Here is a 27,924-nt window from a genome sequence, read left to right on the forward strand (position 1 = left end):
CCCCCTCCCTTCCCTGAGCGCTACGGTATCCTCAGCTGGTCAAATGTCGTCCTCGTCGTCTTTCTCCGTGTCAGCAGATGAGGTTTGTGAGGCGAGGGAGAGGGCGGAGCTACCACGGCCGTAGCAGACGAAGCGAGAGAGAGAGGAGGCGGGACTTCCGCTACAGGTAAAGAGACGCTTGATTTGTTCTCTCGCGTTTGTCCTTACAGGCTCCGGTAGAAACATGGCGTCTCGCTGCTAACAGTGGCTATGCGACCGCGGCCCGCGACCATGTTATTTTAAATGACTTTTTGAAACACTACGAAAATGAAACAAAGAATATTTTACAGTGACTAGACAATGCAGGAGCACATAATATGTATAAAAAAGTGGATTTTGGGTCATATAAACCCATAAATACTACATATTGTCCCTTTAAGAGACTCTCATCAGCCGCAGCACACAACACACCACTGGGTTTTACTTCATGAGTTTAATCCTCAAATACATGCTGTTATCGCCGCCCCCCCCCCCCAAAAAAAAGATGAAAAGAATAATACAGACTCTCTTCTACGTTTACATGATGCCACGACTCCTCTGAGTCAACATGGCAGGTGAAATGTTATTTGCGATGGCATTCCACAGTCCACTTTCGCCCAGAGAGTCAGACAGGTGTTCTGATCGGACACGAAAGCCTGTGGTGATGCGTGTCGGTCTCGATCACCCGTGATGATGGCCTTAGGTAAGAAATCTGCGTCCATTCCTGTGCCCTGGGAATTCTCGAGTTTCAGCATTTATACTATAGTTTTTTTGCAGCAGGAACAAACAGTCGCATGTTGAAGTTGACAGTTTAAAAAATAAAAAAATAAGCTTGTCGTTGACTCGATTACACGTGTTTTCAAGATCCTTTTCTTTGACAATGATAGAATTTTTCATTTTTGCTGTCTCTCAGCAACCCAGCTGTGTCAGGATGATGACCTTTGTGTTTGCCTCAGTGTCCTGTCATTGCATCCGGATTCTGGAGTCCTCTTACAGCAATGCTTAATGGAGGCTGTTAATGTGGTGTTCTGTGAAACCATATGTTACTCTCAAAATGTTTGTGGTTCAATGACGAATCCAGTGGCCAAAAATAACTGTGCTGGAGGAGATTGTATTTAGCTTTGTATACTCGCTGCATTACAGGACAACACAGTTCTAGATGTCCACACCTAATTGCAGTTGTAAAAAGAAACTTGCACATTAACATAACACTACGACACTCAGCCATTAACTGAAGTTGTCCATCAATAGCCTCCTAATCGCTGTTTATTGGAAATAAGGAAGTTGCACGTAAATTACAGACTCACATTATTTGCTCAGTATGAGCCTCACTACAGTACAAACCATTCTCTTGAGTATAAATATAATTATATTCAATATGAAAAAGAAATCAGTATCTTTAATATCTAAAACGAGTGCAATTAACAGATTCTTCTTATTTTTACTCGACTCGACATGCATCCTTTACTAATAAACTAATAGTTGAATATGAAGTGTGACCAGATTTTCAATTTAGATTTTCATAAGTCAGTGTCTCATCTCATCCTGTGTGGATTAGATTAACATTACACATCTCTGCGATTGTCTAATCTCATGTAGTGACAGATCACACACTACTCTAAAATCACGTCTCCTCACAAAAACACAAGAATTCACAAACACGCACACACACGATGAGTAACGCGGGAAATTGAAAAGCAGAATTAATTTAGGTTAGGGTTGATTAAGCAGATCTGTGTGTGTTCTCTTCCACCCGTTTTGGTCTTATTTGTTTTTGGACTTCTCCCTCAGCCACTGTCACCACACATCCTGGTCTCTGAAAGGCTGGAGTTATTGCAGGTCAAATTTCTTGATCGGATTCTGTGATGTGTCGGGAGGGGGGGAGGCGTTGGTGGGTTCCTGCAGCCCGGTTGTCTTTAAATATTTCATACTTCATGACTGCCATCTGCCAGTCAAAAGCTGATTGGGGTGCGGTTTACTTATGGTTTGTAAAACAACGACAGCGAGTGGATTGTGACTCTGAAAATCCCCTGCAGATAATTCAAGAGCATTCATAACCAGTGGATTTGTAATGTAAATCTTATCAGATGAGGCTGCGACACAGGATGCACTCGGCGCCGAGTGCATCCTGTGTCACAGGATGAGACATGGCTCTGAGGTTTGACGGGGCAGACGAAGGCGACTGGTGAAGACGAGCTGGCTGCTCCTTTTGACGGCATGTCAGGGTTGGCTGGCAAGTTGCTTTGCTGCGTCTGGTTGAAGCAGTCATCATTGTGGCAGGCCTGTCAGAACAAACTGGCGTGCCGGAGACAGATACAGTTTTTAGTGGCTGCATGCGGAGTATGCAACACATGCGGACGCCCCAGCGCTGAATATGTTCCTGCAAACTGGCAAGCTGGTGGCAAGTTAATGACAGGAACGACCAGTGACATCGTGAAAAAAACAACGACGACGCTCTGCTTAAGACGTCCGAGTGGAGTCCACAGATCAAACAGACAGGGCGATGATTTGCTTGAGGCTCAAACACAGACTCAGACTTTGCTTTAAACCGGAGCCTCGGTGATAAAAGTCTGTCTGTGTCATTTCATGAAAGATTTCATAACAAACCCGCTCATGAAGAAGATGATGGTAATTAAATTGAGAGTGAGAGACATGGAACAATGCATTGCCTTGAGGGTGTTTACCTTGCATCACCAACGAATTTCATTTTTGATTCCAATGCATCGACACAGTGGGAGAATAATGTGTAATCATTAGGAGAGGGTTTGCAAATTATTTATGTAATGTAAACCATTATAATTTACTTCCATGTTTTTATTTCCCCCTTCTACTGCTATTAACAAGTGACTTTTGAAGCAATAAACGTCACAATAGCTTTAAGTTAATTAAAACAATAGACACCATATTGAAAGATAAGACGCCAGTCACACCACCGGCTCCTGCACATAGCAATTTACTGCTCGAGTGTAATGAGGGAGGGGTGACACAAATAATAGCTATTAAACTGTCAGCTTAGTTGAGGCTGGATCACATTACTGGAATTAACTAAGATGCCCTATCATAAACACTTCCATCCTCTCCTAACACATGCACATGTACACAAAAACACAAATATGCACACAAAATGGACAAGACAATATAGACATGGATACTTAGGCTACTTTTGCTTTTCCCATGTGTCTGTCTATTACTTTGCCATGAAATATAATATTAGATGATACGATTTTATTCAAATGCAGATTTGTCTGCTTCCTGTGGCCAAACTCCATCAGCAACCAAGTCAAATTGAGCCCATATTGGAATAAAGAAAGCGTGTGAATTATTTGTTGCTGGCAAGATACACGTGTTCTAATCTGTTTGGAAGTAGAATTATAAATGTAGAAATGTATTTCAACAAAATAAACTTTTTACAGACGTCTAAGGACTAAAGCAGGGCCACCAAATAGTGATTATTGATGATTTGAAACCAAAAAACTCAAAATAATAAAAAATAAGTAAAATAATGCAAAATGCATGAAAGACAGTGAAGGCAAACGACTCATCCAAAGGCAACACTGACATCTGCTGGTTTGAGTTGAGGAGGTTTGTCTAAACCCTCTGGCTGCCTCTTATTATACGTGTCAGATATTTTTTTTATTTATACAACATTAATATATATATAAAACATCACCCTATTTGTATTCATGTCATTTACACTGACACTTTATTTACAATCCTCACTCTGGTGTCACTCTGATTTCCACCTCACTTTGATCAATTGAGTGGTGCTCCACACTTATCAGCAGAACTAATTTATTTATGAACCTGCCATTTGTAATTATTGATCAGGATGTTCTCCGTTAGGGAACTAATGATATGCAGAGGTAAAAGATTCCCTAATTATTGTGTTTGGTTTAATTGAGCGTGTGTGTGTGTGTGTGTGTGTGTGTGTGTGTGTGTGTGTGTGTGTGTGTGTGTGTGTGTGTGTGTGTGTGTGTGTGTTCTTGTACTTGCGCCATACTGAGGACCAGTGAGGGTTTTTAACTAACAAAGTGAGGTCATTTTTACGGAGTGAGGACATTTTGGTCGGTCCTCACTTTGTTTTCATTGAAATCACTTCCTTAGGTTGCTATAACATGCTATACTCTGTTTGTCAAAAAAAAAAAAAACATAGTATATAGTATGACTTTTTTTGTCAAATTTTGGACCAAACATTTTGGGTCTAATTTTTTTTTTCAAATTTTGGACCAAAAATTTTGGGTCCAATTTTTTTTTTCAAATTTTGGACCAAAAATTGTGCGTCAATTTTTTTTCCAATTTTGGACCAAAAATTTTGCATCCATTTTTTTTCAAATTTTGGACCAAAATTTTTGGGTCAATTTTTTTTTTAAATTTTGGATGACAGTATAGTATGACGTTTTTGTCAAATTTTGGGTCAATTTTTTATTCCAAATTTTGGACCAAACATTTTGGGTCAAATTTTAGTAGATGTCATTCATGAAGTAGATATTTGCAATTGTGTTGATTTATAAAGTGGAAATGCTGGTCCTCACTTTGTCAGCTCTTTTACCCGGTCCTCAGTATGCAGCAAGTACAAGAATGTGTGTGTGTGTGTGTGTGTGTGTGTGTGTGTGTGTGTGCGCGCTCCTGCAGGAAGGTTCAGAGGGGGAACTGACTGTTGCCCCGTGTGCCACACGAGCAGACACACGCGCCGTGCAGAATCCGGCTCCATTCATTACAACTGCGACTAATGAAAAACAGTGTTGTTAATTGAGACTGTGTTAAATTGTTGGTGTATAAATGGGATAGTTCTTCCACTGTCACCTCTACCGTATTGTTATTACAAATATAGTAACAGTGGTAGAAGGTGAAGTGAACACGTGTTTCATTGACAGTGTGCAAATAGCTAAAAGTCTTGAGCAAAATCCCCCCCACAAGATTAATTAAATTAGCCTTTGAGGTGTTGTATTTCTTTAGAGATTTTACATCACCGTCACTTAACCCCGCTATAAAATGTTCATTCAGGTGTCTGCGTTACAGTCAAATCAATTATTCACAGGTTAAAAAAGTGCAATGTGGTTCTTTTATTTTGTCTGACCTTCTCATAAAGGAAGTCATCGCAACACGGTGATTGTTGAACACTGCAGTTATTCCAAGAAATGGAGGCAACATTTTGGAAGATTTAGAGTCATCATCGCTCAATGAATAATAACCTATATTAACTCAGTTTAAGCAGTCGCCACTACTGCACTACGAAATACAAATTATGTCCAAAACTGTTTTTTTAAGAAGCCAAATATAAATTGAAGTTGTTAATATTCACAAATAAAGTGATCACTGATTATATGATGCATGAATAATAATTAAAAAAACAGACTGCATCAGTCTTGTGAGCAACATTGGAGAGCTATTGAAGAACCTCAGTCGGAATGGACAAATCCTCTTCTTTAATTATGTGTATGTTTTTTTTGACCAGAAGAGGGCAGTATTGAGCCAACTATCCATCTAAATTACTTATGTTGCTGCACTTTTTACATTTCCTCTGAAGAATTCCCAACATGGTTTTCTTCGTGTTCTCCGGCTTCCTCCCACAGTCCAAAAACATGCAATATGGGGTTAGGCATATTGGACACTCTAGATCAGGGGTCTGCAACCTGCGGCTCTGGAGCCACATGTGGCTCTTCAGCCACTCTGCAGTGGCTCCTTGTAGCTTTAGAGATCAAGGCGACAAATAAAAGTCTTTTAATATCTTGTGCGTCACATCCAACGTCGACGTAAAATGCAATATTCAGTAGACGTTTGGATGCGTCCTGTCCATCTTTGAATCCACATACCGTTTTCTCGAGCGCGAACGACGTACAATCCAAATGTTTGCTTCATTTATTTCAAAGTGGATTCATTTTAATTTCATTAATTTAATTAATTAATTTAATGAAACAATGGAAGAACCCGGTCTACGGGGTCTAGAGGTTGGGTATAAACTGAACATGTTGTAGTTCTTAAATGTCATAAATGAAAGAGACTATTTACTATTGTATATAGTATGTCTGTATAAAAACCTTTATACGTGTTATTATCTTCATTTTGTGGGGGGTTTTTTGCGGCTCCAAAATAATTTTATTTGGGTGGAGAGGCGACAAAAATGGCTCTTTTCATCCTAAAGGTTGCAGACCCCTGCTCTAGATTAACCATTGGTGTGATTGTGAGAGTGAATGGATGGTTGTTTCTCTATGTATGTGTCCCTGTGATGGACTGGTGATCTGTCCAGGGTGTACCCCGCCTATCGCCCTATGTCAGCTGAGATTGGCCACTGTATCCCCCAATGTGGAGGATAAAGTGGTAGAAGATGGATGGATGGGATTCCCAACATGACTTTCTGTTGATCCACTGTTATTATTATATTACCGTCAACCTGAAACAAGTCAACTTTATAGGACAACACCAACACGCTGTTTTCAAAGGTGCAGAACAGTTTAATGAATGTACCATGAGAAGTATTCAAACTTTTTGTCACTCGTAGATTAAAGTGAAACGGCAACACTTACGGTAACCAATGTCAAATATACTGTCGAGTCAAACCAGGTATTTAACAAGAAAAAAAAGACATCGATATCCTACGTCTACAGATACAAAATGGTCAGTAAAGTTCAATGATTTTCGAAGCAAAAGTATAAGCTTTGGAATCTGATCGTATAAGGAATGCAGAGAGCAGCTTTCACGAGACAACACACACAATGTCCTCATTCATAATCACTTCAGGTGAACAATGTGTAAGCGACGAACGAGAATGACCAGCAGCAGCATGTGCAGCGCTTCGTCTTTGTAGCCCCGTTCAGCAAATCATCACACTGTTGCATCCTGATTGAGTTTTCTGCGTTCTTCACCGATTCACAGAAGTCACTAGTGAGAGGGCAGCGATGGCGAGTCTGTAGCTATTTTTAAATTCATTCTTTGAAGCCGTTAGCCTCGACCTTAGTCCCAGTCTGCTCCCGCTTCTCAGCCTGTCTGTCCAAGCTGGGGCTGAGGCCCTTGAACGCTGAAGAGGGCAATCTGGAAACGCCGTTCACCGTCAGCACCCCGCCGTCCGTGGGGCAAATGTAATCCGCGGATTCGTCGGGTTTCCTCTTTCTCAGGTGACTGAATTGGGTGAAGCCCAGCTTTTTTGGCTGTAAAAAAAGACAAAACAATTCCCATTAACCCATTAATAAATCCTTTTTGTGCTGTAAACAAACACCAGAACTCTTTGATTTGTTTCGTACCTTCACTTTGGCTGTGGTCGTGAGTGGAACGTGGCCGGTGGCGTTGCCATACTCCCGCTTCTCCTGTGTGGCCTGAAGCCCCACCAGGGTAGAGAAGGCAGTGGCAAGGTGGCGACGGAGCAAAGTCTTCTGAGGAGGGATATTTAGCAGCAGGGCCAAAGTTTCTGAGGTGAAGCGAGGCTCAAGGATCTACAGAAGAAGGAAATAATTCATCTCTCCAGATAGGCAATACAAATGTGCTAAAAAAATATATGCATACAATACTTACAATCAGGCCACCATGGACACCACTGCCCCGTAGATTAGGAGCGAACTCGGCGAGATCCACTGCTCGAAGCCACTCCATCACGCGATGGTTAGACCACTGCACCACCTCTGAGGGACTGGGCTGCTTCTTCAGAAAGATGGCGTAAAAACAAGGCAACGCACCCTTTTAGGCACTTTAAACTATAAGTGGATAATTGATTTAAACAATGAGGGAAGAGAAATGGCTCCTTCTTTTAACATTTAACATGCATCTGGCACCATCTTGTGGGCCATTGATGTGATTTCATCTGTTCACCATCTATGAGCAGTGTCTCAGTAAAACACCATACAAAAAAGGCTTTTTATGAATTGTCTTTCATGAGTATTCTCTCAACATTTAGTGTTAACATTTTGACAAAATGACAGAATCTTAGCGACACACGGTACAACCACAAACAGTCCACAGTGTCAGACGCCACCGTCTCCGCTCCATCTGTGCTTACCTCATCACCCGGCCTACGTCGAAGACAGTGGGGGTTGAACTTGTTGGCATGAAGGACGTGAATGGCACATTTGATGCTGAGATGATGAAGCTGGCTGGTAACTTTTAGAGTCAAGAGGTCGTTCTGGATAAACAGCAAGAGAAGATCACTCAACCTACAAATTCATGGTATTATATTGTGTTTTTTTTATTTTATTTTATTTTATTTTATTTTTTTAATCATGAAAACCTCTTTGTAAATGTTGCTGGATTTGCTGTAGCAAACTGCCCGAGACGAGAACACTTTTTTTTCAGCATTACTTTGCTGGATCTTATGTGTGCCAATTTGAGTCTCCAACCATAATATAAAAATGGACATAGGGTTCAAGAAGTAGGAAGTAGCAGTTAGCCACCAGGGGGCGACTCCACTGGTTACAAAAATAACTACATTTGAGTGGAAGTCTATGGAAAAATCCTCGCCTACTTTTCACTTGATGTCTCAGTTGCTAGTTTCTAGTTTTCTCCAACAGCATGTGATGTCAATTTTGTTCATTATTTTTCCCATTTAGAGTAAAATACATTATACATTATTATATTATACATTACATAATAATATATAATATATTATTATATATTACAATTATTATTAATTATGGCAGATCAAATAGTCCAGTAGGTGTGTGGTGAATTGTCAGTTGCAAAAGATGTTATGGCGCCAATCAAATGAAAAATCTCAGAGCTTCAAAAAGAAAGTTAATTTAGCAACTGGAAGACTATGTTCACTTTTTTTCACAAAGACAGAAACTCAGGAGAAATAAAAGTGGCTCCATTCTGACTAATATAGAGTTAGTCCTCAAATCAGGCTGGTTATTAAGGTAAAAATCTTACAGCACATGCAGGATTGAAGTCTTACCACTGTGAGGTATTGAATCATTCGACCATCCACTCGTGCCTCATGGAACTGGTCTTTATACTGAGGCAAACCAATGTCATCCAACCAGCCTGCATGGATGAAAATACTTGTTAATACAGTTAACACAGTTGCTGCAATGGCCCATTTCATTTACAGTTAAACTTTTTTAAATCTACAGCTTCTTTTTTTGGTTCTTTATTTCCAGGCCCGATTTAAATCCTGATGTAAAAGCATCTATGGGTTTTAACTATCCCATGTAAAGAGAGTCTTACGGGTGACCCAGATGTGGTCCACCTCTGATGATTTCTCTATCACTTTGGTGGTGAACGCCCTCAGAGCCAGCTGGAGCTTCTTCCTGTGCAGAGGATTCCTCAAACCCATCTCCTGGAGACAGATGGGAGACAAATTGGTATTAATTCGTGTAAATAATCAGTGGTTTGCCTACACAACGAGCTATTTTATTAATAATAACAACGAAGTGCGTCCAACCTTTGTTGCGAGGAAGCAATAAATTCATCTAAATATCATTGCTAATGTTTAGTTGAAAGAGGCATTTATGGTCTTATTTTATAGTCTGACCTTTTCAATCTCCTGAGGTGTAGCAGACAGAAGTGTTTGTCCACTGTCGACCCACTGTCTGGAGAGACTGATGTACTGACCCAGCCCATAATCCTCGAGCCAGCCACACACCTGCTCCTTGGTCCACTGGCTGAATGGAATATTCATATCACTGAGACAAAGACAAAGGGGACAACGTTTGAAAATGGCAATAATGTAGAAAAGTCATTATACCCTTTATAAAGCACACATCTCAACATTGGTTAAGCTAAAAGAAAAACTCTAGCCTGAACCTCTGGTGAAGGGAGTGGTGAGATGAGAGAGCTTAACTAGATTATATATAAAATGCCAAATTATAAGGCTGACTTCTCTGATGCAGAACCATCAAAATAAAAACATTGAAGGTTTACTGGATAAGATATAAGAGCTTTACCGTGAAGAGTCATAAGATTCAGGAGTCCTGGTCAGTCTGGGTCCGGCTGTGGCACGGAGTCCCCCTCTCCTAAACTGACCTGCATCTGGATCTGCTGACTGGAGCCCTCCAGACTGAGTTCTTCGAAGTCTGCGTGGACAATAATAAACATTCTGGTACTGCTTTCATAAAAAAAATGTGCATTGTTTTTGTAAATGTTATATTTGTTACTCACACAGAAGATATATAAACATAAACCCTAAACTAATGCTTTTTAATAAACCTTCATAGCAATTGAACAATTTAATAAAATCATTTATTTACTTGTACTTGTATACTGTATGCTGGTAATATAAGTCAGTGACTCTCATCATCATATCCTTCTCAGTACAGATCCATTTGAGTTGACATGATGTTGATACACAGTATAAACGTGTTTCAGCAACACTCACTTTCCCCAGAGTCTCTTGAAGCTCCTGTTGTTCTTCATGTATTCTGGTGAGCCCACAGTTCGTTGGCCAGGCTGTGCATTCGCTTCAGAATGAACGGGGGAATTATTACTCGAAGTGCTGTCATCGGCTTTCTCCGACTTTCCTGTGAGAGGTTACAAAAGGACGACATCACTAATTGGATAATGCAATACCGAGTGCACTGTGGACGGACTTACAAGAAACATTCGATGAATTGAAATGACAGTTTATCCCTAATAATTCTATAATATTGCCAAATAAACATTCCATGAAATACGTATTTGTATGGAGCCCCCGAAGTGACATGAGATCTCGAGTTTCAAAGTCGAGATCTCGAGTTTCAAAGTCGAGATCTCGAGTTTCAAAGTCGAGATCTCGAGTTTCAAAGTCGAGATCTCGAGTTTCAAAGTCGAGCTCTCAAGTGTCCCAAAAAAATCTGAAAAAAAAAAAAATGAAAAAAATGTTTTTTTCTTTTTTTTGGGAAACTCGAGATCTCGAGTTGAGATCTGAAGTTTCCCAAAAAAATCTGAAAAAAAAAAAATTTGAATTTTTTTTTCCTTTTTTTGGGGGAAACTTGAGATCTCGACTTTGAAACTCGAGATTTAAATTTTTTTTTTTTTTTCTCATGTCACTTTCGGGGGCTCCGTATATTTGCGACGAATGAGAAAATAAAAAATAAACCTGCACGGAACATTAAAGTAAGGCTATGTAATTTGTTAAAATCCACGTTTATTAAATCCAGATCAACAACCAATCAATTCGTTCAGACCACATGGAAGTCTAGGTTACCTGGTAAACTTAGACTTCTCATGTTTTCTAAAAAGATAGGGGGGGGGGGGATTTAGAGTCCTTGTTTATAGTTTATCATGCTATTATTTTACTGGTCCGGCTCTGACTTGAGATCAAATTGCACTGTATGTGGCCCCTGAACTAAAATGAGTTTGACACCGCTGGAATAAGTCGTTAACAAACCATGCATGTGCACACTGTGCTCTCACACCACATGGTCACACATTTTAGCAACAAGCTGGACAGATACAGTAAACACCTCTGAAGAATTCATTTAGCAAGTGAACATTTTCAGCTGTTTTGCAGCTTTGCTAAAACCGGCCGATGGGAGGTGGGGGTGGGGTTTGTATCTGTTGCGTGCGTGCTACTGCTAACTTTTCCAGACTTGGAGCCAAATGGTGCATGTTTGGTGGTCTGCCCTTTCACAATGCCCTCTATTCACAGGGAGAGGGAGCACGGGATACAGACCATTGAGTTCAGCAAATAATTCATCAGTTAATGTTCCATAAAAAAAAAAAAAGAAGGGGCTTGAGCTCAAAATGTGCAAGGTGCGATGAATTTGATATAGGTTGTGCTCGGATTTCACTCCACAACATAACTTGGCCGAGAAAAATCAGGGTGGGGCTCAAGTTAAAACTGGCCGGTAAAGCCAGGGGAAGGGTGGAGCTGAGGTGAATGTGGTCAGTCGGAGAAAGAGAGGGTGTGTTTGGTGAGAAAGCGCCTATCCCATAATCCAGCTGCTGCATTAGGAGACTCTACAATTAGTTGTGATCAAAGGTGTAATGGTCGCCCGGTCAAATGAGAGCGGTTTGATGCAAATATGAATTCCGCCTTTGCTCATGGGAAACACTACCCTCACTATTCCAAAGGGAAGTCTAATCCTGTATATCATTATCCTGCACTATCAATCATATCGTGACCAAGACAGCCTGAGTTCATTTGTGTGGATTTACTATACTTTGACTGGAGTCTCCGTCTTCGCTGCCATCTGGAGACCTTTGGCTCGGGACTTCACTGCCTGTGCTGCTGCTGCTGCTGCTGCTGCTGCTGCTGCCGCTGCCTCCGAACCCGTTTTGCTCTGACAACGACGACTTCACAGGCATCGTCTGACATCTGGAGCCACTGAGACCACTCTGCATAAGCCATGCACATAGAAAAATAATCAAATTAAATACAAATGACTAAATTGCAAATTCGGTCAGGTATTCATCATGTAAGGACGTAATATGGTAGCTTTCAAGTAGCAAAAATCTGATGAAGTGTTCCAATTTTAACATTAGACAACCGTTTCATGACTATAACAATTCAAAATCTCTATTACTGGGAAAAAGAAAATCAGGGCCTGTTTGTCTATATCTCTGTTCTGTTTGAGTAGGACGGCGTTGCCCTAAAGTCACATCGATCTCAGCCTATAACTGAGTTATTCTTGATTTATTTTTTTTCCTGTAGACACATAAAGCATAAACAGAGAGGGCAAAAAAACACAACTGACATCCCCTCAAAATATTTTTTTATTATGATTTAAACAAACCTTTGGTGAAGGTCCATTTGTTAGGCTGTTCATACTGTTTGATAGTGTCTGTGATTCTGTTCTGGGAAGATAAAAGCACAAAAATATTCAGTCAAAGTTAGCAAAAAAAAATATGGAATGTGTGGATGAAAAGCAGTTTGACTATACCTGTAATCACTGTCCTTCTGGCCAGATGTGAGTGAGGCTTGACGGGAGGAAGAGCTGTTTGTGGAAACCTGTCAAAGGTAAAAAAAAAAGTTAATCACAGTCACGCAAAAACAACAATCTGAAATGATCAAAACAAAAGTCTACCCACTTCAGACTTGACATCTTCTGATTTTGCACTGGCAGAGTCTGTGTTTTTCAGCGAGGCCTGCTCCTCTTCCTCACTGCTGCTTGAAGGAGTCCTGCCGTTTGATAGTAAATGGACAGCAGGGGGAGCTACAGTAAGAGAGAGGCGAACATTTGTATGTCAGACACAGCTGTGGACACATTTTATTTCATAAGGAAGTGCAGTAGATTTCATTCAGTCACATTTTTGTTGCTCGGATGATGTGAGTATTTGAAGGGAAGGACGAGGGAGTAAATAAGCTGATTACCTTGCTTTGTGGTGTGTGTGACCTCTCTATATTGCCTGCACTGATTCAGCAGCAGAGTGAGCTCTTCGATACGCCGGTCCTTCAGAAAAACAGAGTGGAGGAGGTTCAAGGTCAACGAAACTCAATTAAGATGTTTGTCTAAGGTGAGAAGGCACATGTGGACACTGTGCTGCTCCTCCCTGTGACTGACCGATAGGCCCCTAAAAAATAAATCGCTTTCACCATATGGCCTTTACATCAAAGCAGTGGGAAAGGGAGGGGAGTGACATGCCTCCCTGGAAACCTTAGTTGTGGTAAGCAGCTGTGTGTAGTGTGTGTGTGTTTTGAAGTGGTGCCCGTGCTTGGTTTTACCATGGTTCTCTTAATGTAGCTCAGTCCAAAATTAGGCTTGGCAGATCGAGGCCTACTTCAGTGTGGCTTCGCCTGAAATGGCTCGCTTTGGTGTGTGTGTGTGTGTGTGTGTGTGTCTTGAGTAGTGCGCCACATGTAGGACTAGTGTCTGTAAGTCTTTAAAGTCCGAGATTCTCTGGGAGGGAGAGTACAAAAGCCCCCTCTGTGCTATAAATGGACGGAGGGTGGCGCCTAAGAAATGACAACATCTAAAAACAGATAGCTACCAAGCATCCAAACAGACGATAGCACTTCTATGCAGTCCGACACGTACATTGTAGCAGACACACGCTGCTCTGTGCTGCTTAATCGCACGCAGCTGCGCTGACCACGAAGAGAAAGGATGTGTTTTTCCACATTTCTAGTGACTTACCTTTTCCTCGTTGGCAGCGGCCAGGGACTTCATTCCAATCTTAAGCCTCTGCAGTTCCAGATCTATGAAGAGAAACCCAACACTGTTTACTAAGAGGCAGCATGTCATATAAATTATTATTTTGTTCAGAAACCAAAAAAACCCCACAGTACTATGTTATTCAGAAAAGAAGGAAAGACAAAAATACATTTGTACCATCTAAACCAGTGGTTCTCAAAACTAGATTCAGGCCTTGGGGGGTCCTGAGATGATTACACCATGTACATGATCAAATACTAAGTTAGAAACAAATAGGGTTTTTGGTGTGCAGATAAAAGTGCTTCAATTTGAAGTTTTGAATATGTTGTTGATTCTCTTTCTTCACACAACCCCCGAGGTTATTTTAACTTTGTCTCAGTTCAAGATCTGCCGCCTCCTTCAAAGGCTAAACTTAAAGGCTGATTGCGTCACAACGCTGCAAAAAGGCTTCTGCAGATGCAGCCAACTTCCTAACATCTCCAAGCGTAGAGGGATCTAAAGGGCAAATCCTCCCCAACCCTTATCTCAGAATTTACTGTGTTTTGGAGATGAATGTTTTGAAAGGAGACAACAGTAACAGACAATGATGACAAAATGTAGTACACTTAAATATACAGTATGTACCAAGCTTCAATTGTGGACATTTAAAGGAAAACAAACATCCTTGAAACTTGTAGCCATAGACCATACATTTCGATTCAGCCTCTGCTGGTGTTTGTAAAAGAAGGAGTGGATTATCCTGAATTGAGACACAGCTTATAACAGACTGATTGAAGACAGATCAATTTACAGCAACACAGGAAATACTGATGTCCTGTGTGATGTCCTTCAGCCCTGTTATGTTGGTGATCGGCGGCTGAAAATGTCAGGAACCCTTGATCTAAATCATGTATTCTTCGATTTCCCACAAACGTCCAGTCATAGCTTTAGCGACATCAGTTTGACAGTGAAAGAGATTATGCTTTCAGTTCTGAATAAAGACAAGAAAGAGAGATAGCACCTCGAGTCATTTTTAAAACCAGGTAGTGATTGTAAAAATGTTCCCCCCCCGAGAGCAGAAGGAAACAAAAGATAACAGAATAAAGAAATGTCCGGAGAAAAGGAAACACATGAAAAATCAAATTAACCATGGGTTTAAAATGAATTTCATTAAATACTGTTCAGGCTTACATTTGGCATTTAGCCTCCTCCTGTAAATCTCGTCTGAGAGAGAGACAGAGACAGAGATGAGACAGTTTATTAAGGAGAGTTTTCCCACAGCTGTAACTTTTAAGTTTAATGGGTTCAAATGGGAGTCATTAACTGTGTCACCTATCAGGCTGGGTAACTCTTACAGTGACAGGCTGTTGTGTTGTTGGCAGGGAGCTCGATTGCTGCGCTTACCTCTCTCTGGGCTCTCGGTTGATAGAGAGGGTCTGGCCAGCAGCTGCGTGTGCAAGCTCTCGATCTCCGCGTTCTTACTGAGCAGGAGCTGCTGAAGGCTGCCGAGCTCTGCCTGAAAGGTGTCAACACAGCGAGGAAGCGTCGTCAGGGGAAAATGGACAAACAGTCGTGCACAATCCCCGTCTGCCAACGCGCGGCCAAAAGCGAAGCACTTTCACGTTCACAAACAACACGCATCTTAAAGGTGACATAGAGTGGTCCTGTTGCACATATATGTTAGTTATGGAGGTCTACTTACATATATTAACTTGTTTTTATGGTCAAAAACCTCCTAGTTGCTGTAAACTAGCCGATGGAAAGCCTCTTTTCTGACGGTGTTTTTCTGCTGCGAGATTTCAGAGTGAACTTTCACCCCCAGAAGACAGAGTCTTGTGATTGGCCAGTACTATCCAGCACATCTGTTCTCAGAAGCGCAGCGCCCCCCTCTGGAACGGCGGATGCACTGCTCCTCATTATCAAAACATTGTTTTAACAGTGTTTAAAAATAGTTTCGTCACAACTCCCCGCCACAGTCCCTTTTATGACTTTAAACCGGAGTCAGACCCAGAGTCAGAAGACACTGTTGATCGTGAAACTACTCCACAACGGACGTTATTCTTCTTCTGCGGTTCAATGTACGTAACCGGATGTGCCCGGACTAGTGCCCGGAGCAGGACGATCGGTTGTTCAGGAGAACCGCTGCTTACGTAACTATTACGGGATTTTCAGTGATCTCGTTGAGCCCCGAGATTACAATAAAACACAACGTTCTCAGCAATGGCTGAACTGTTTGTTTCGAACCGTCAGGGCTTCATAAACAAGGTAATGACGCAGATACACACCAAAAAAACAGCGATAATAGGAACTTCCGGTCTAGTTCCGCTTTAATGTAAAGAGGCCAGCACCATCCACTATTATGTGCATGTGAAACACCACAAAAAAAGCATGCCAGCATTTCATTTTTAGGGGGCCAGCAAATTAGGGCCCGCTTTGTAGAGTTTATAGTTTGTTTTGTGGTGAGTTACACTGGAAAAAAAAACCAGATGGTTGTAATGCTGAGCTGTTTTGTGTCTAAGAGAGTGGAGAGAAATGAGATTAGATCTCTTCAATGGTTTATCAAAAAGAAAGATTCTGGTATGCCAACATCTGTGCATCTTTAATTTTCTTGAAAGATCCATCTCTCCATTATGTGCTTGATCCAAGCTGACACTGGACAAGGTATGAGTCCGTCACAGGGCAAATATACAGAGAGAAACAACCTACATGCAGCTTAGAGTCTATATTTAACTTACTAACCCCAATCTGCATGTCTTTGGACTGTGATAAGAAACGGAGAAAGTCCCGGCAGACACGAGGGGAACAAAGTCCACACAGGAACCTCTCAGTCAAACTGTATTCTGGATTCAAACTGGTACTCAGTCCAATATTTGTTATGTTTTTTATGTATTAACGACACACACTGCAAAACATACCGATTGGAGCTCCTTGGAGGACGACCAAAATGACTCATATGTTTCTAATTCCAGTATTAAGAAAGGAAGTGTATTTTATGGAAACCTGGAACTACATCGTGAAATATAGTACAATGTTATCTAATAGAATCTAATACAGAGGCAACAGGCAGCTGTTGTACTGAGAGTGAACAAGCAACAAAAGGAAATAAAACGGGGGAGCAAATTAAATTTGTCCTAAAAGGAAATAAACGGCTCAGGAAAAGCCTGAGAAGTGAACGGGATTAGGCCAAAGTACACACGTTGGATATTAAAAGGACTGAAACGTTATTAACCTTATTTCTACCGTTCTTAAAAAACAGAGGGTGAAATAGCTCTCAGACGTCTTGAGAAAAACATACGGTAGGTGTCCGTGAATGAGAAAGTGTGTGTGCGAAAAAGAAAATGACTCACTTAACTGGCTGGAACATCAGATTGGACAGCATTTAGGAAAGTTGAGTGGACAGTTAGCAGAGGAATTTGGGCACGGGTGGAGTATTTCAAAGTCTAGACACCATGAAAATCACAGCTTTATTTTTTTTTACCTTAGTCGCTTTGAGTTTCCTCTCATATTGGAACTTCTGATCCTCCAGGTGCTCCACCTTGTCCTTCAGAATCCGGAGCTCCTTCAGTAAACCCTGACATAAGAAAAACATTCATCTGTTAATTCAGCACCAGACACCTTCATGGAAATAAGTGAGCTTTGTATAACAGTGTTTACTTAGTCAGAGTTTTACATGCAGGTGTCTACAAGGAAGCTTAGTGAAACAGGGAAACAGATTTTACCCACTTCATGAAAGGCTCACCCTAATGTGTCCTCGTGTTATCTTAAGTTTGTGTTGCTTTTGCAAAACTGCTCAATTCCTGTTCCAGAGTCCTTTGATTAAAAGAGTTCACAGTAGTCACCAATACGTGAAATTGTGTGTTTTTGTGACTATGGTGTTTGAAAGCCTTTTGTCAGATGATTTATTTATTTATTTATTTATTTATTTAACACAAACCTACTAATCAATCCAGCATTAGACGAAGTACTCCAAAGGCCTGGGGGGGGGGGGGGTAAAATTGATGTTTATGTCAATGGAATCTGGAAATGGCTCGTCTAGTGGCTTGGTGTTGTTGTTGTGCTTTTTGTTATGTTTTGTTTTTCTGATGTCCCAGATCAGGCCGGCTGTTCCTTGACACAGGCTGCTGGCGGCGAGCATTCATCTATATGTACCATACACAGTAAAGGTGCTCCATTTACAACCATTTCAAAAATAATAATAATAATAATAACAAGAGGAATTTTTGTTTGTCTCGGGCCGGGCAATATACCCACCGATTTTCAAGTACTTCGGCACAACTAAACTTTTTCCAGCTCCATAGGGACCTAACCTGTGGGGGCGCTACTGAGCCATTTTGCATTGGTTTGTCACAAGTCTATTTTTTTATCAAATCTTTTCCGAGTTCTGATGTGCGTGCAAATTTTCGTTCGTTTTGAAGCACGTTTAGGGGGTCAAATTCAAGTTCTTTGACGGAGAATAATAATAATAATCTTTACAATTTCAATAGGTTCCTCGTTCACTGTTGTGTACGAGGTCCCTAATAAAAACACATTTCCACTCAAGTAGCAGGATTAATTGGTGTTAGATTAAGCACGTTGTTCTGTCCAAGCACACAATAACAAATCACACGAAAAGCACCTGTGCAGGTATAAGTGGCGTCACACAGGTGCATAACAGAGTTGACGTACTGTACTTGCACGTAAATTGTACGTGCACAAATCACAAAAGAGAACAACCCATGCTGCACACAACAGTCAAATCCATTCGCTGTGCGTACACTTTCTCCTCCATAGAGGCACTGTTGCTCTGCGTCTGAGCTACCCTCTTCCAGGCCGTGTGCGCTCGCATCAGAGCCATCTTGAACCTCGTCTAGAGTCGGATTCAGATTCCCCCCAGGGTTGGGTCCTTCGGTGGTTTTTTCGGTGCGGCCGGCCGCAGAAGAGCTGCTTTCAGCTGGGATCTCTGAGGCTTTTTTCTCCTGGATCTTGCTATTGATCTCCTCCTGAAAGCGACACATCTGCTCCTGCAGCTCGCTAATGAAATTAACTACGGTCTGACAGATAGAGCAGGGGAGAACATAATTGAGAGAAATGTTTAAGGAAAAAGGTTACGCTGTAGAGTTAGGTGTGTGTGTGTGTGTGTCAGTGTTTTTGTGGAAATACATAATTACAGAAGTGACCTTTCCATGAAGATGTGTGCTTCAAATTCATGTAGATGGTCTGATATTCAGGTTTAGTCCTGAATACATCAATAATGTATTACAAACACAGATCCTAGGCCCAGTTAGTTTCACCTTAACACATACTGTTATATTTGTTAATCTGGGGTGAAATAATTAAAGAATCTGTATCAATTTATCGATTAAATGAGCATCAATATACAGTGTTGATACAAAAGTCAATGGACACTTATACAACACTTATTATGGAAGATTTTGGATGAGGTTTATTGACAAGTATTGTCATATTGTGATGAAAGTCAGTGAAGTCGGACTCTTTTTGTGAACGCGCCAAACACGTTTGTTTTGCTGCGATAAGACCATGCATTTGTAATGTTATCAAATGCGCGTCGTCTGCATGGATGACGTGCAAAAGAGGGCGAAAAGGTTTGCCATCGTTTTAGAGGTGATCCGTAACCGCGTGTTCCTTCAGGACGAGGGTAAACCAGCGGCCAAGTTATGCTCGGACTGCGGACAGAGGAAGTCTCACTCGGGGTCTGGGTACAGCGGATGTGACAGATGATATGAAGTGCCTCAATGGCTAAATTTAACTCTGAGCTTACTGTGGCTCCACAGCACGAAAGGCTTGCGTGTGTGTGTGTGTGCATGTGTGTGTGTGTGTGTGCATATGTGTGGACATGTTTATGTAGTAGAAGCAGCACGTGGGAGGCCATTTAAGTGGTGAAAGCTGATTTTTTTTTTTTTTTCTTTCCCCTTTTCTCTTTAAGCCCAAGCAGCTGTTGTAGGGATAGTTTGGTTTGTACACACAGTGAAGGCAGAAACAAGATTTCAACACTTCCATATGCTGAGAACCCCAAATTAAATCTTTTTTTTTTTTTTTTTTTTTTTAAACCCATCATCCAAATTTGTCTTTTCTGGATGAATGGGAATATGCCTTTACTTTGGAAGGGTTACCTTTTTTCTGAATGGGAGTCAACCTATTCCCGCCACCACCACCACCAACAACAACAACAAAATTCTCAGGGCTATATCCTGCACACGCTCATATTATTTGGCTCGCCATCCATCATGCCAGCTCTACTGTGCCTGAACTCCCATAACCTGGGGACACAAAGGCTCTTTGACTGGCAGTGTTTTGACAGTAACTACATACGTTACAATATCCCGTCTCGATATAGTGCAGTTTTCCCGGATTTCCAATTCACTTAATACCCAGGATGTCCACTGGTAACTGGACACATCACGTCTTAAGCAAATACATGATTCAGTTTAAACTGACAAAAAGAAGAGAAAAAAATGAAACCCTTGGAGATGTTTTTTTTTCCTGCAGACTTTGCCCAGGAACAACAGAGCCAGGATTTTTTTGGGGGGGGGTAATGTTCCCCTACATCCATCCAGAGAAGTGTTTATGGTCTTCCATAAAATCAGCAGCTTGACTGCAAGGTTGGATCCATCAAGACACAAGGCAGATTTTTGTGTTTTCCCTCATAATTCCTGCACAGTTGGGCTCAAATTTCCAAGGACGGTCGCAAAAAAACTGAAAAGGTCCTGTTGATTTGACCTAAAACTAACTCCTCTTTGAAAGCCGTCGTCAGTTAAACAAACTTTAAGGTCGTGTGGTCGTGATTATGTCACTTCCACACGAATAAAGCTGTTGGACAAGGACATGGAGTTTAATTGCAGGAATTATTCTGGGAGTTGAACAGGGGTTCAACATCAGGAAAGCTATGACTTTGTTTAAGATTGACTCACATATGGATGTGTCCTCGACAAATAACACATATCATAAACACATTTTTTAACCACAACAAAAAAAAATACCCTACCTCTGCTTTTTGCTGCCTTTCAGCCCCGTGACTCTGTTTCCCCTCCATGTCTGCCAGCTTTAGTTTCAGGTAGGACACCTCCCCCATGAGACTCAGCTTCTGGCTCTCCAATGACGTCCTATGTAGGAGCTCCTGTCATCAACAACATACGGCGACAGCATTGAGCAAACACAAACAGACACACAGGGCAAACGCAAACACACACACACACACACACACATACGATACCTTGTCCATTTAAAGGTACCCACTGCTCACTACTTACTGAACAAATGCGACATTAAAGTCTGAATCACAGCAAGCCAGCAGTACTGTAACGACAGTCCCCTCAGACAAACCTACTGGATTCGGACGCCGTTTGAGCGGCTAAATATACACAGCCCATGACCACTATTTATAATGTCTATTTCACAGCTCACTCACAGTCCACAGCAGTGGGGGTCGGGGGACAGTGAGAGCACTACCGGAATCATTCAAAACATTCATAGAAAGAGCATTAAAATAACTGAGACAGGTGCATTCTCCTGTGTCGGCGTGAACCTTTTTTCCAATCAAACCTGATGCAGGGGGGGGGGGGGGTGAGATGATGGATCTGCAGTTCACTTCTGCTCCTGTTGCTTTTCAGTGGCTGTCAGCCTTTGGGTTTCATAACCCTGGCTAAGCAGGCAGACGTATTACTAATTTGGTTCGTGCCAAAACAGGTGCTCGATCACTTAAAGTCCAGCAAATGAGCATCCGAGGAAGGCGAAACAGTACGTATGGATGCGTCCGTTTAAAAACCCTGGCTTTTCGGAAAAAGTATCTGGGCTTTTCCTAGCATGCACATGGAAAATATTAGAGCTTTGTCACCAGGAAGAGATTTACGGCTCAGGTCCAAAACCTCATAATGACCATGTCTCCAAGAAACTGGCCCTGCCTGGCCTTTGATACAGTGCACACATACAGTGGAGCAGTACACACATTTAAAACACTTGTGACTTGATTCAGAGAATTCAGAGGACTGGCATTATATATATAAAAATAAAAAAGTAGATTAATATATTCCGCGTAATACCTGGTTCCTCTTACCACAGTGTCTGCTCCAAATAAAGGACGTGTATTTCCCTGCAGTGAGTTGCAACGGTGTCAAATGTCTGCTAGTTCCAGTTGATTAGAATTTCTCATATCCATTCGGTTGAGTGTCCTCAATGTGGTGCTCGGCTAAATCTGCGTCGTGGATTCGAAGTCAAAAGCAAACAACTGGAAGTTGTCGACATTCACTTCAAAGTTCTCACGACAGGAGCACCACCCCTATTCTTTCTCCCTCCCATCTCTCCACCTTTTTCTTCCCTTCTTCCTCTCTCTTTCCCTCTGTTGTTTGCCCTCTCGTTCTCACTCTCTCCCTTTCCCTTTGTGAATGCGTGTGTGTGTGTATGCGAGCACGCAGGGACTCTCTCATTGCGGTTACAGGTTGGTGGGGGTGTGTGTTTAACTGCGCTGTAATCACCTGCCCAGACGGACCAGTCTAAACCCTGCATGAGCACGCTTTGAGACGCCGTGCCAGGATAAGTCCGAGCATCCTTAAATATTTTAGTTGCCAAGGTTTTATGCAGCCTGATGTTCTGGAATCTCAGTGAGGAATTTTTGTTTGTCTCGGGAAGCACAGCTCCACAGTTTCAGACTAAAAACTAATGAGAAAAGAGTGGAACCCAGAGCGTGGTAAGATAAATGGCCTTTCACATCTCATTTACTCAAAGAACAACAATGACATAAAAAAGCCCCTGGATGTCAGAGAAAGTCAGAGTTTCCTGAGTCTGTTCCAGTAATACATCAAACATTCGCTTCAGAGCGATTCCAATAAAAAGACGAAGTCGAAATGACTCGAGTCGGGAAGGTCAATATAAAGCTGTGTACCTGCTGTAGCATCTCCTCCGTGGAGTTGAGCTTGTGCTGATGTTCCACCAGAGAATTCTCGAGATCGCTGATCTTCGAGCCCTGAGCTTCCACTTGGTCTGTCAGCACACTCACCTGTGTGTGTGTGTGTGTGTGTGTGTTTGGGAAAAGAGAACAAAAGTAATGAGGATGATCCTTTCACTACGTCATACTGGAAAATAAAACTTGTTACTCAACTTTTAGTCCAGGGCACAAAAGAAAAATAGATCGTTGAGTCTCATTTGTGTTGGTTTCTCGGCTCTTTGTCCTGACACTCTCCAAATAGATGGATAAATGCGCAACAGATGTCCATAGACAATCACTCCACTGATACTGACACGTGTTTTGTTTTTTTTAAGGTCGCTTTGCAGCTAAACTAAGTTAGAATAATGACTTTTCTATGGAAAGGGATGTATACATGCTGCGTCTTAGTAGAACATCCAATAACCCCTGGATTTCCGCTGGACGCGCTACAGCCGTGGCACGTCGGCGGCGCGGTTCTGCTTCGTTCCTCTGCCCAGCGTCAATCCCCCACCGGGTGCGTTACGGCAGCGGCGCGGTGCCTTGGGAGCCGGCGGTATTCACGGGCGATCGCGCGATAATCTCGAACGGACGCGAGTTCGTGAGATCCCGCGATAGACTGTGTATAAAGTAAACGACAACAACACAAGCTTCTTTCATTCTCCGACGTGGAAGAACTGTTGACCTGGTGTCAAAAATGATTTTATGTTTCAACAATCAGTCTCTCGCCATACATTATATTCTCTCCGAGATGCTCTGATTAATTGTAATTAACTGTTGACCTGGCAGCACCGGTCACGACGTAATGTTGAGGCTGTATGACCTGCGTATTGTGTTTTATTTTGAAAGGGCGGCGGAAATGTTTTGCTTTGAGTCTGTGTCGCACTTCCTGTCTGGTGCGATCTGCACTGTTGAAATTTACGCCGTTCAGCAGCGGCAACGGCAACGGCAAAAATAGAACTGCTACCTATCGATAGCGCTGCGGCGCGGCGAGCCGCTTCTGGGACGCCGCTGAGACGTGGCCAGTGGAAATCCAGGGTAAGAGCAGCCTCTCACCGAGCATAAACGAGATCCCTTAAATTTACATTATACAACAAAAAAGGTCATTATTTTCTAAGTGCTCCATAATGACAAACATGTTGCCTACCGTAGCTTTAATATCAGCTATTTTCATTTTCCGTCAGATCAAACTGTGCAAACATGAATGAGTGTGAATGATCCTTTGTGTTTTTTTTGAAGTGGATTTCAGCAATGTCAGGAAAAAAGTATGATTCACGTTAAAATCCGCACAGAAACTATTACAGCCGCATAACAATATATCACTTGTTAAATGTCAGGTCCGGCGCGCCAACTGGCGCCGATCTTCCCGAAAGGAATGTTTTATCCGAGAGCTGGAATAAATAAACAGGGCACCTGCTCTCACTTCCACACACACACACACACACACACACACACCTACAGTACATGCTGCAGCGCGTGGCGGTGCTAGCCTCAACCTGTTCCGAGACAAGCACTTGTTCAACAGTCCTGAGGGCGACGCACACACACCTACACACGTATGTGCATATGCGGCTGAACACGTCACGCGAAAGAAATCTAGTGTTGAAACGGCACCAAACCCAGTTTATAACGGCTTCGTGGCAATTACGCAACACTTTTTACGACGTGATACTCTGATCTACCTTTGCCCTTTCACCTCCAACTTCCTCGTCTCTTTCCTTTTTTTTGTGTCACGTGATATGTGCAATGTTTAGAATCCGTTCCCACAGGCAAGCACATAGTGTCACATGTTCCTTGTTTACTCACTTAACTGACACTTGCAAATGAACGTTTGAGGTGTGGTTTAGTCCACAACTGTTTTAATTTATTCCAATACAAATGAATCACATAATATACAGAGGCGTGAGCTTCTTACCTGCAGAACGAGTGACTCTTTGTCTCCCTCCAGTCGTGATAACCGTTCCTGGTATGAGTCACCGTTACTGTTGGGATTCACGTTCACCTTCAGAATAAAAGATCATCTATTGAGTTCAGTACACCATTCATACTTGTTGGTGCTCGGTTAATCTGTAAGGAGGTCACAAATCCTAATCCAGCACTAAAAGCTGTGTAGAGCCTTTTTTCTGACCAGCTGATTGTTGGGAAAAAAAAGAGTGAAGTCTGAGCCCAGGATTGCCTGTGCAGTCGTTGGCAATCAGTGTGCAAAGGAAGGTAAAGTGCCACCAAAGAACTCAAATTTCTCAGTAATCCAGGCTTTTCAGCCACAATCATGGAAACATTATGTAGCTCAGCATTCATCGTCGTGAGCCAGCCCGCTCAAGCGGTTTGTAATAATTTTAAAAAAATACCGTTAAGCCTTTAATAGACGCTTCGCATGTGACTTTTAAAACCTCAAGGCCACGTGTTTGCACAGTATATATAAAAAAAGACAATCTTATAATTATAATAAATCATTTTTTTATATCGTAGTTGCAAAAATGTAAGTGGTATTTCATATTTGTTCCCACGGATATTCTTCTTCTTCTTCTTTAGTAAATCTCAAGATTCTTTCACTTCCTCTGATGATTTTCCAACTTCTCTGTCACACATTTCAAACCACTGTCATAACAATGACTGACGAACGTGTGCTTTAAAAAATGGCAGGAAGTGATCTCAGCTGAAATGTGCATCAATTTATCTTTCCCCCATGTGTTACCATGGAAACAATCCAACTTGATGCACTGCTTACATCTGGTTTCTATACTGGTGACTAGGGATGTGAATCTTTGGGTGGCTCGCGATTCGATTCGATTCCGATTCTTAGGGTCACGATTCGATTCAAAATCGATTCTCGATTCAACCGATTCGATTCATACGATTCTCGATTCAAAAATTGATACAATGCATAGCGTGTTAAGGCAAATTATGGCATCAAAACAATACAGTTTGTATAAGATGATGTGATAATGTGATCACACAAAGGCAAACTTGAGACAAAAGTTAACATTTATTCATTCAAAACAAATAAAAACTTACTTACTGTACAAAAAAAAACTTTTTCTCCCAGAAGTTACAACACAAACTGGTGTTTCTGTGGTTTTTCAAAATAGAAACTTAAAAAAATATATATATTATTTTTTCAAAAATCGATTTTTGAAGTTTATGAATCCATTCAGAATTGTGGATGATTCGAATCGCTATTCCTACGTGAATCGATTTTTTTTCCCCCACCCCTACTGGTGACTTTACTTGATGTGTCCAAAATATCTTTTTAAAAAGTGGAGATAATGGGCATTTCACTTGTGTCTCTCCCATATTAAATCATCTTTTAAGGATGTGTAGATTAAAGAGTGTAAAACAATAGACTCCATATAGACCAGGGCTGTTTTGTCTGAAAACGGTGTCAAATTAGAAGGTTTCTCTATATTTTAGTTTTACTCTGTTGATGGGGGAGGAAGCTGGATTACAATAATGTGTATAGAAATAATTTATTTTGCAGCCTGAAAATACAATTAGAAGACAGCGACTTGCGAGATTTAAAGAAAATTGGTGGTAAGACATCTTGTTAAAAACCCCAGTTACAAACATGTAATCAAAACAAGGCCACTCGTGGAAGTGAATCATTATGTTACAACACATTAAATCTATCAAATTATGGAGACAAAGGTTTCTTGTGGCACAGCTAATGTGTCCTCTGGCCTTGGTATAGAGCCAAGATGTCACTGAAAATAGCAGGTTGTGTGAACTGTGTGAATTAAGCGAGGTTAAGAATGAATTAAATTTCCTCCTCTGTGCCCCTACTGTGATGATTTAGGAAAATCAAATGTCTGTTTAATTTCTAATACGAGTTGGCTACTGCTGTTTCTAAATCCTGCTGTCAGCGTAGTTTATTTGTTTACCATGGTTCGTTTGTTACCATTGCCTTGTACTGTACGCTTGTTTTTGGATCGGGGCACAAATCACATCACACACTCACTTTAAACAAAATTTAAACATTTAATTAGCTGCTCGTTTTCTCACGGTAAATTTTCCATTCACAACAGTGTGTGTGCATGTGTGTGTGTTCTTGTACTTGCGGCATACTGAGGACCAGTGAGGATTTTTAACCAACAAAGTGAGGTCATTTTTACAGAGTGAGGACATTTTGGCCGGTCCTCACTTTGTTTTCACTGAAATCACTTCCTTAGGTTGCTATAACATGCTATACTCAATTTGTAAAAAAAAAAAAAAATCAGACGACAAAGTATAGTATGACGTTTTTGTCAAATTTTGAATCAAACATTTTGGGTCAATTATTTTTTTTTTTAATTTGGACGACATAGTATAGTATGACGTTTTTGTAAAATTTTGGACCAACAAATTTATGTAAAAAGTTTTTTAAAATTTTGGACGACATAGTATAGTATGACATTTTTGGTCCAATTTTTTTTTTAAATTTTGGTCGACATAGTATAATATGACGATTTGACAAATTTTGGACCAAAAATTACAAAAAAAAAAAAAAACATTGAAAAAGTTTTCAACCCCTTTTTGCTCTGGGGCTCCACCTGCAGACATTTTATGGTACTGTAACCAATAGTTCTTTGTATATGTCATCCATGAAGTAGATATTTGTAAATGTTGATTTATAAAGTGGAAATGCTGGTCCTCACTTTGTCAGCAACCCGGTCCTCAGTATGCAGCAAGTACAAGAATGTGTATGTGTGTGTGTGTGTGTGCGTGCGATGAGTGCATGCGTGCGTGTGTTGTCATATTCTGCAGCACGACTCTTCAACTCACAAGCAAAACACTTCTTCCACCCTCAACATTGTCTTACGACGGCAACTGTAATTATGTTGTAAAAAATGCAGGAGCACACACACAAAAACACACCAAGATCCTCAATACAATTACAGTTCAGAGTGGAGAGTTTTTGCACGCAACGTCTTACCTTTCTGAGCCAGGTGAAATGTTTGTAGAAATCAATATCATATTCCATAGTGCAGGCCCATTGTACCGTAGGTGTGACTCTTAATGTCAAATACTAACACTGTGCTG

At 41.3% G+C, this 27,924-nt stretch overlaps 1 protein-coding gene across 6 annotated transcripts; it reads right to left on the reverse strand.

Annotated features, from left to right (window-relative positions):
- Nucleotides 1-6,457: 6,457 nt before the first annotated feature.
- ppfibp2a (PPFIA binding protein 2a) lies at nt 6,458-27,924 on the reverse strand. 6 transcript variants are annotated; one of them, XM_083900719.1, is made up of 22 exons: nt 27,818-27,924; nt 24,824-24,910; nt 22,870-22,983; nt 20,977-21,108; nt 18,749-19,024; nt 17,473-17,565; nt 15,399-15,510; nt 13,998-14,059; nt 13,235-13,313; nt 12,952-13,076; nt 12,804-12,871; nt 12,657-12,717; nt 12,084-12,258; nt 10,319-10,460; nt 9,888-10,016; nt 9,476-9,626; nt 9,169-9,280; nt 8,897-8,985; nt 8,006-8,128; nt 7,525-7,647; nt 7,257-7,445; nt 6,458-7,163 (listed from the first exon to the last, which is right to left on the reverse strand). In XM_083900719.1, exons 1-22 carry the CDS (start codon nt 27,863-27,865, stop codon nt 6,942-6,944), a joined length of 2,712 nt encoding a protein of 903 aa, XP_083756845.1. In that variant the 5' UTR covers nt 27,866-27,924; the 3' UTR covers nt 6,458-6,941. The 6 variants fall into 6 exon arrangements, with proteins under 6 accessions (XP_083756845.1, XP_083756844.1, XP_083756847.1 ...); XM_083900718.1 differs by having other exon boundaries at nt 7,525-7,650; nt 27,818-27,923; XM_083900721.1 differs by lacking the exons at nt 22,870-22,983; nt 24,824-24,910; nt 27,818-27,924 and adding an exon at nt 22,045-22,344 and having other exon boundaries at nt 7,525-7,650.

Source organism: Microchirus variegatus (assembly GCF_963457635.1).
Source record: "Microchirus variegatus genome assembly, chromosome: 14".
NCBI classification, from domain to species: domain Eukaryota; kingdom Metazoa; phylum Chordata; class Actinopteri; order Pleuronectiformes; family Soleidae; genus Microchirus; species Microchirus variegatus.

Coding starts and splice junctions, on each gene's coding strand:
- ppfibp2a (XM_083900718.1), bottom strand. CDS start 27,865: ATGGAATATGATATTGATTTCTACAAACATTTCACCTGGCTCAGAAAG. Junction 21,109..22,869: donor CGGAGGAGATGCTACAGCAG/GTACACAGCTTT, acceptor TGTTGATGACAG/GAGCTCCTACATAGGACGTC. Junction 7,164..7,256: donor CGACCACAGCCAAAGTGAAG/GTACGAAACAAA, acceptor CTTTTTTTACAG/CCAAAAAAGCTGGGCTTCAC.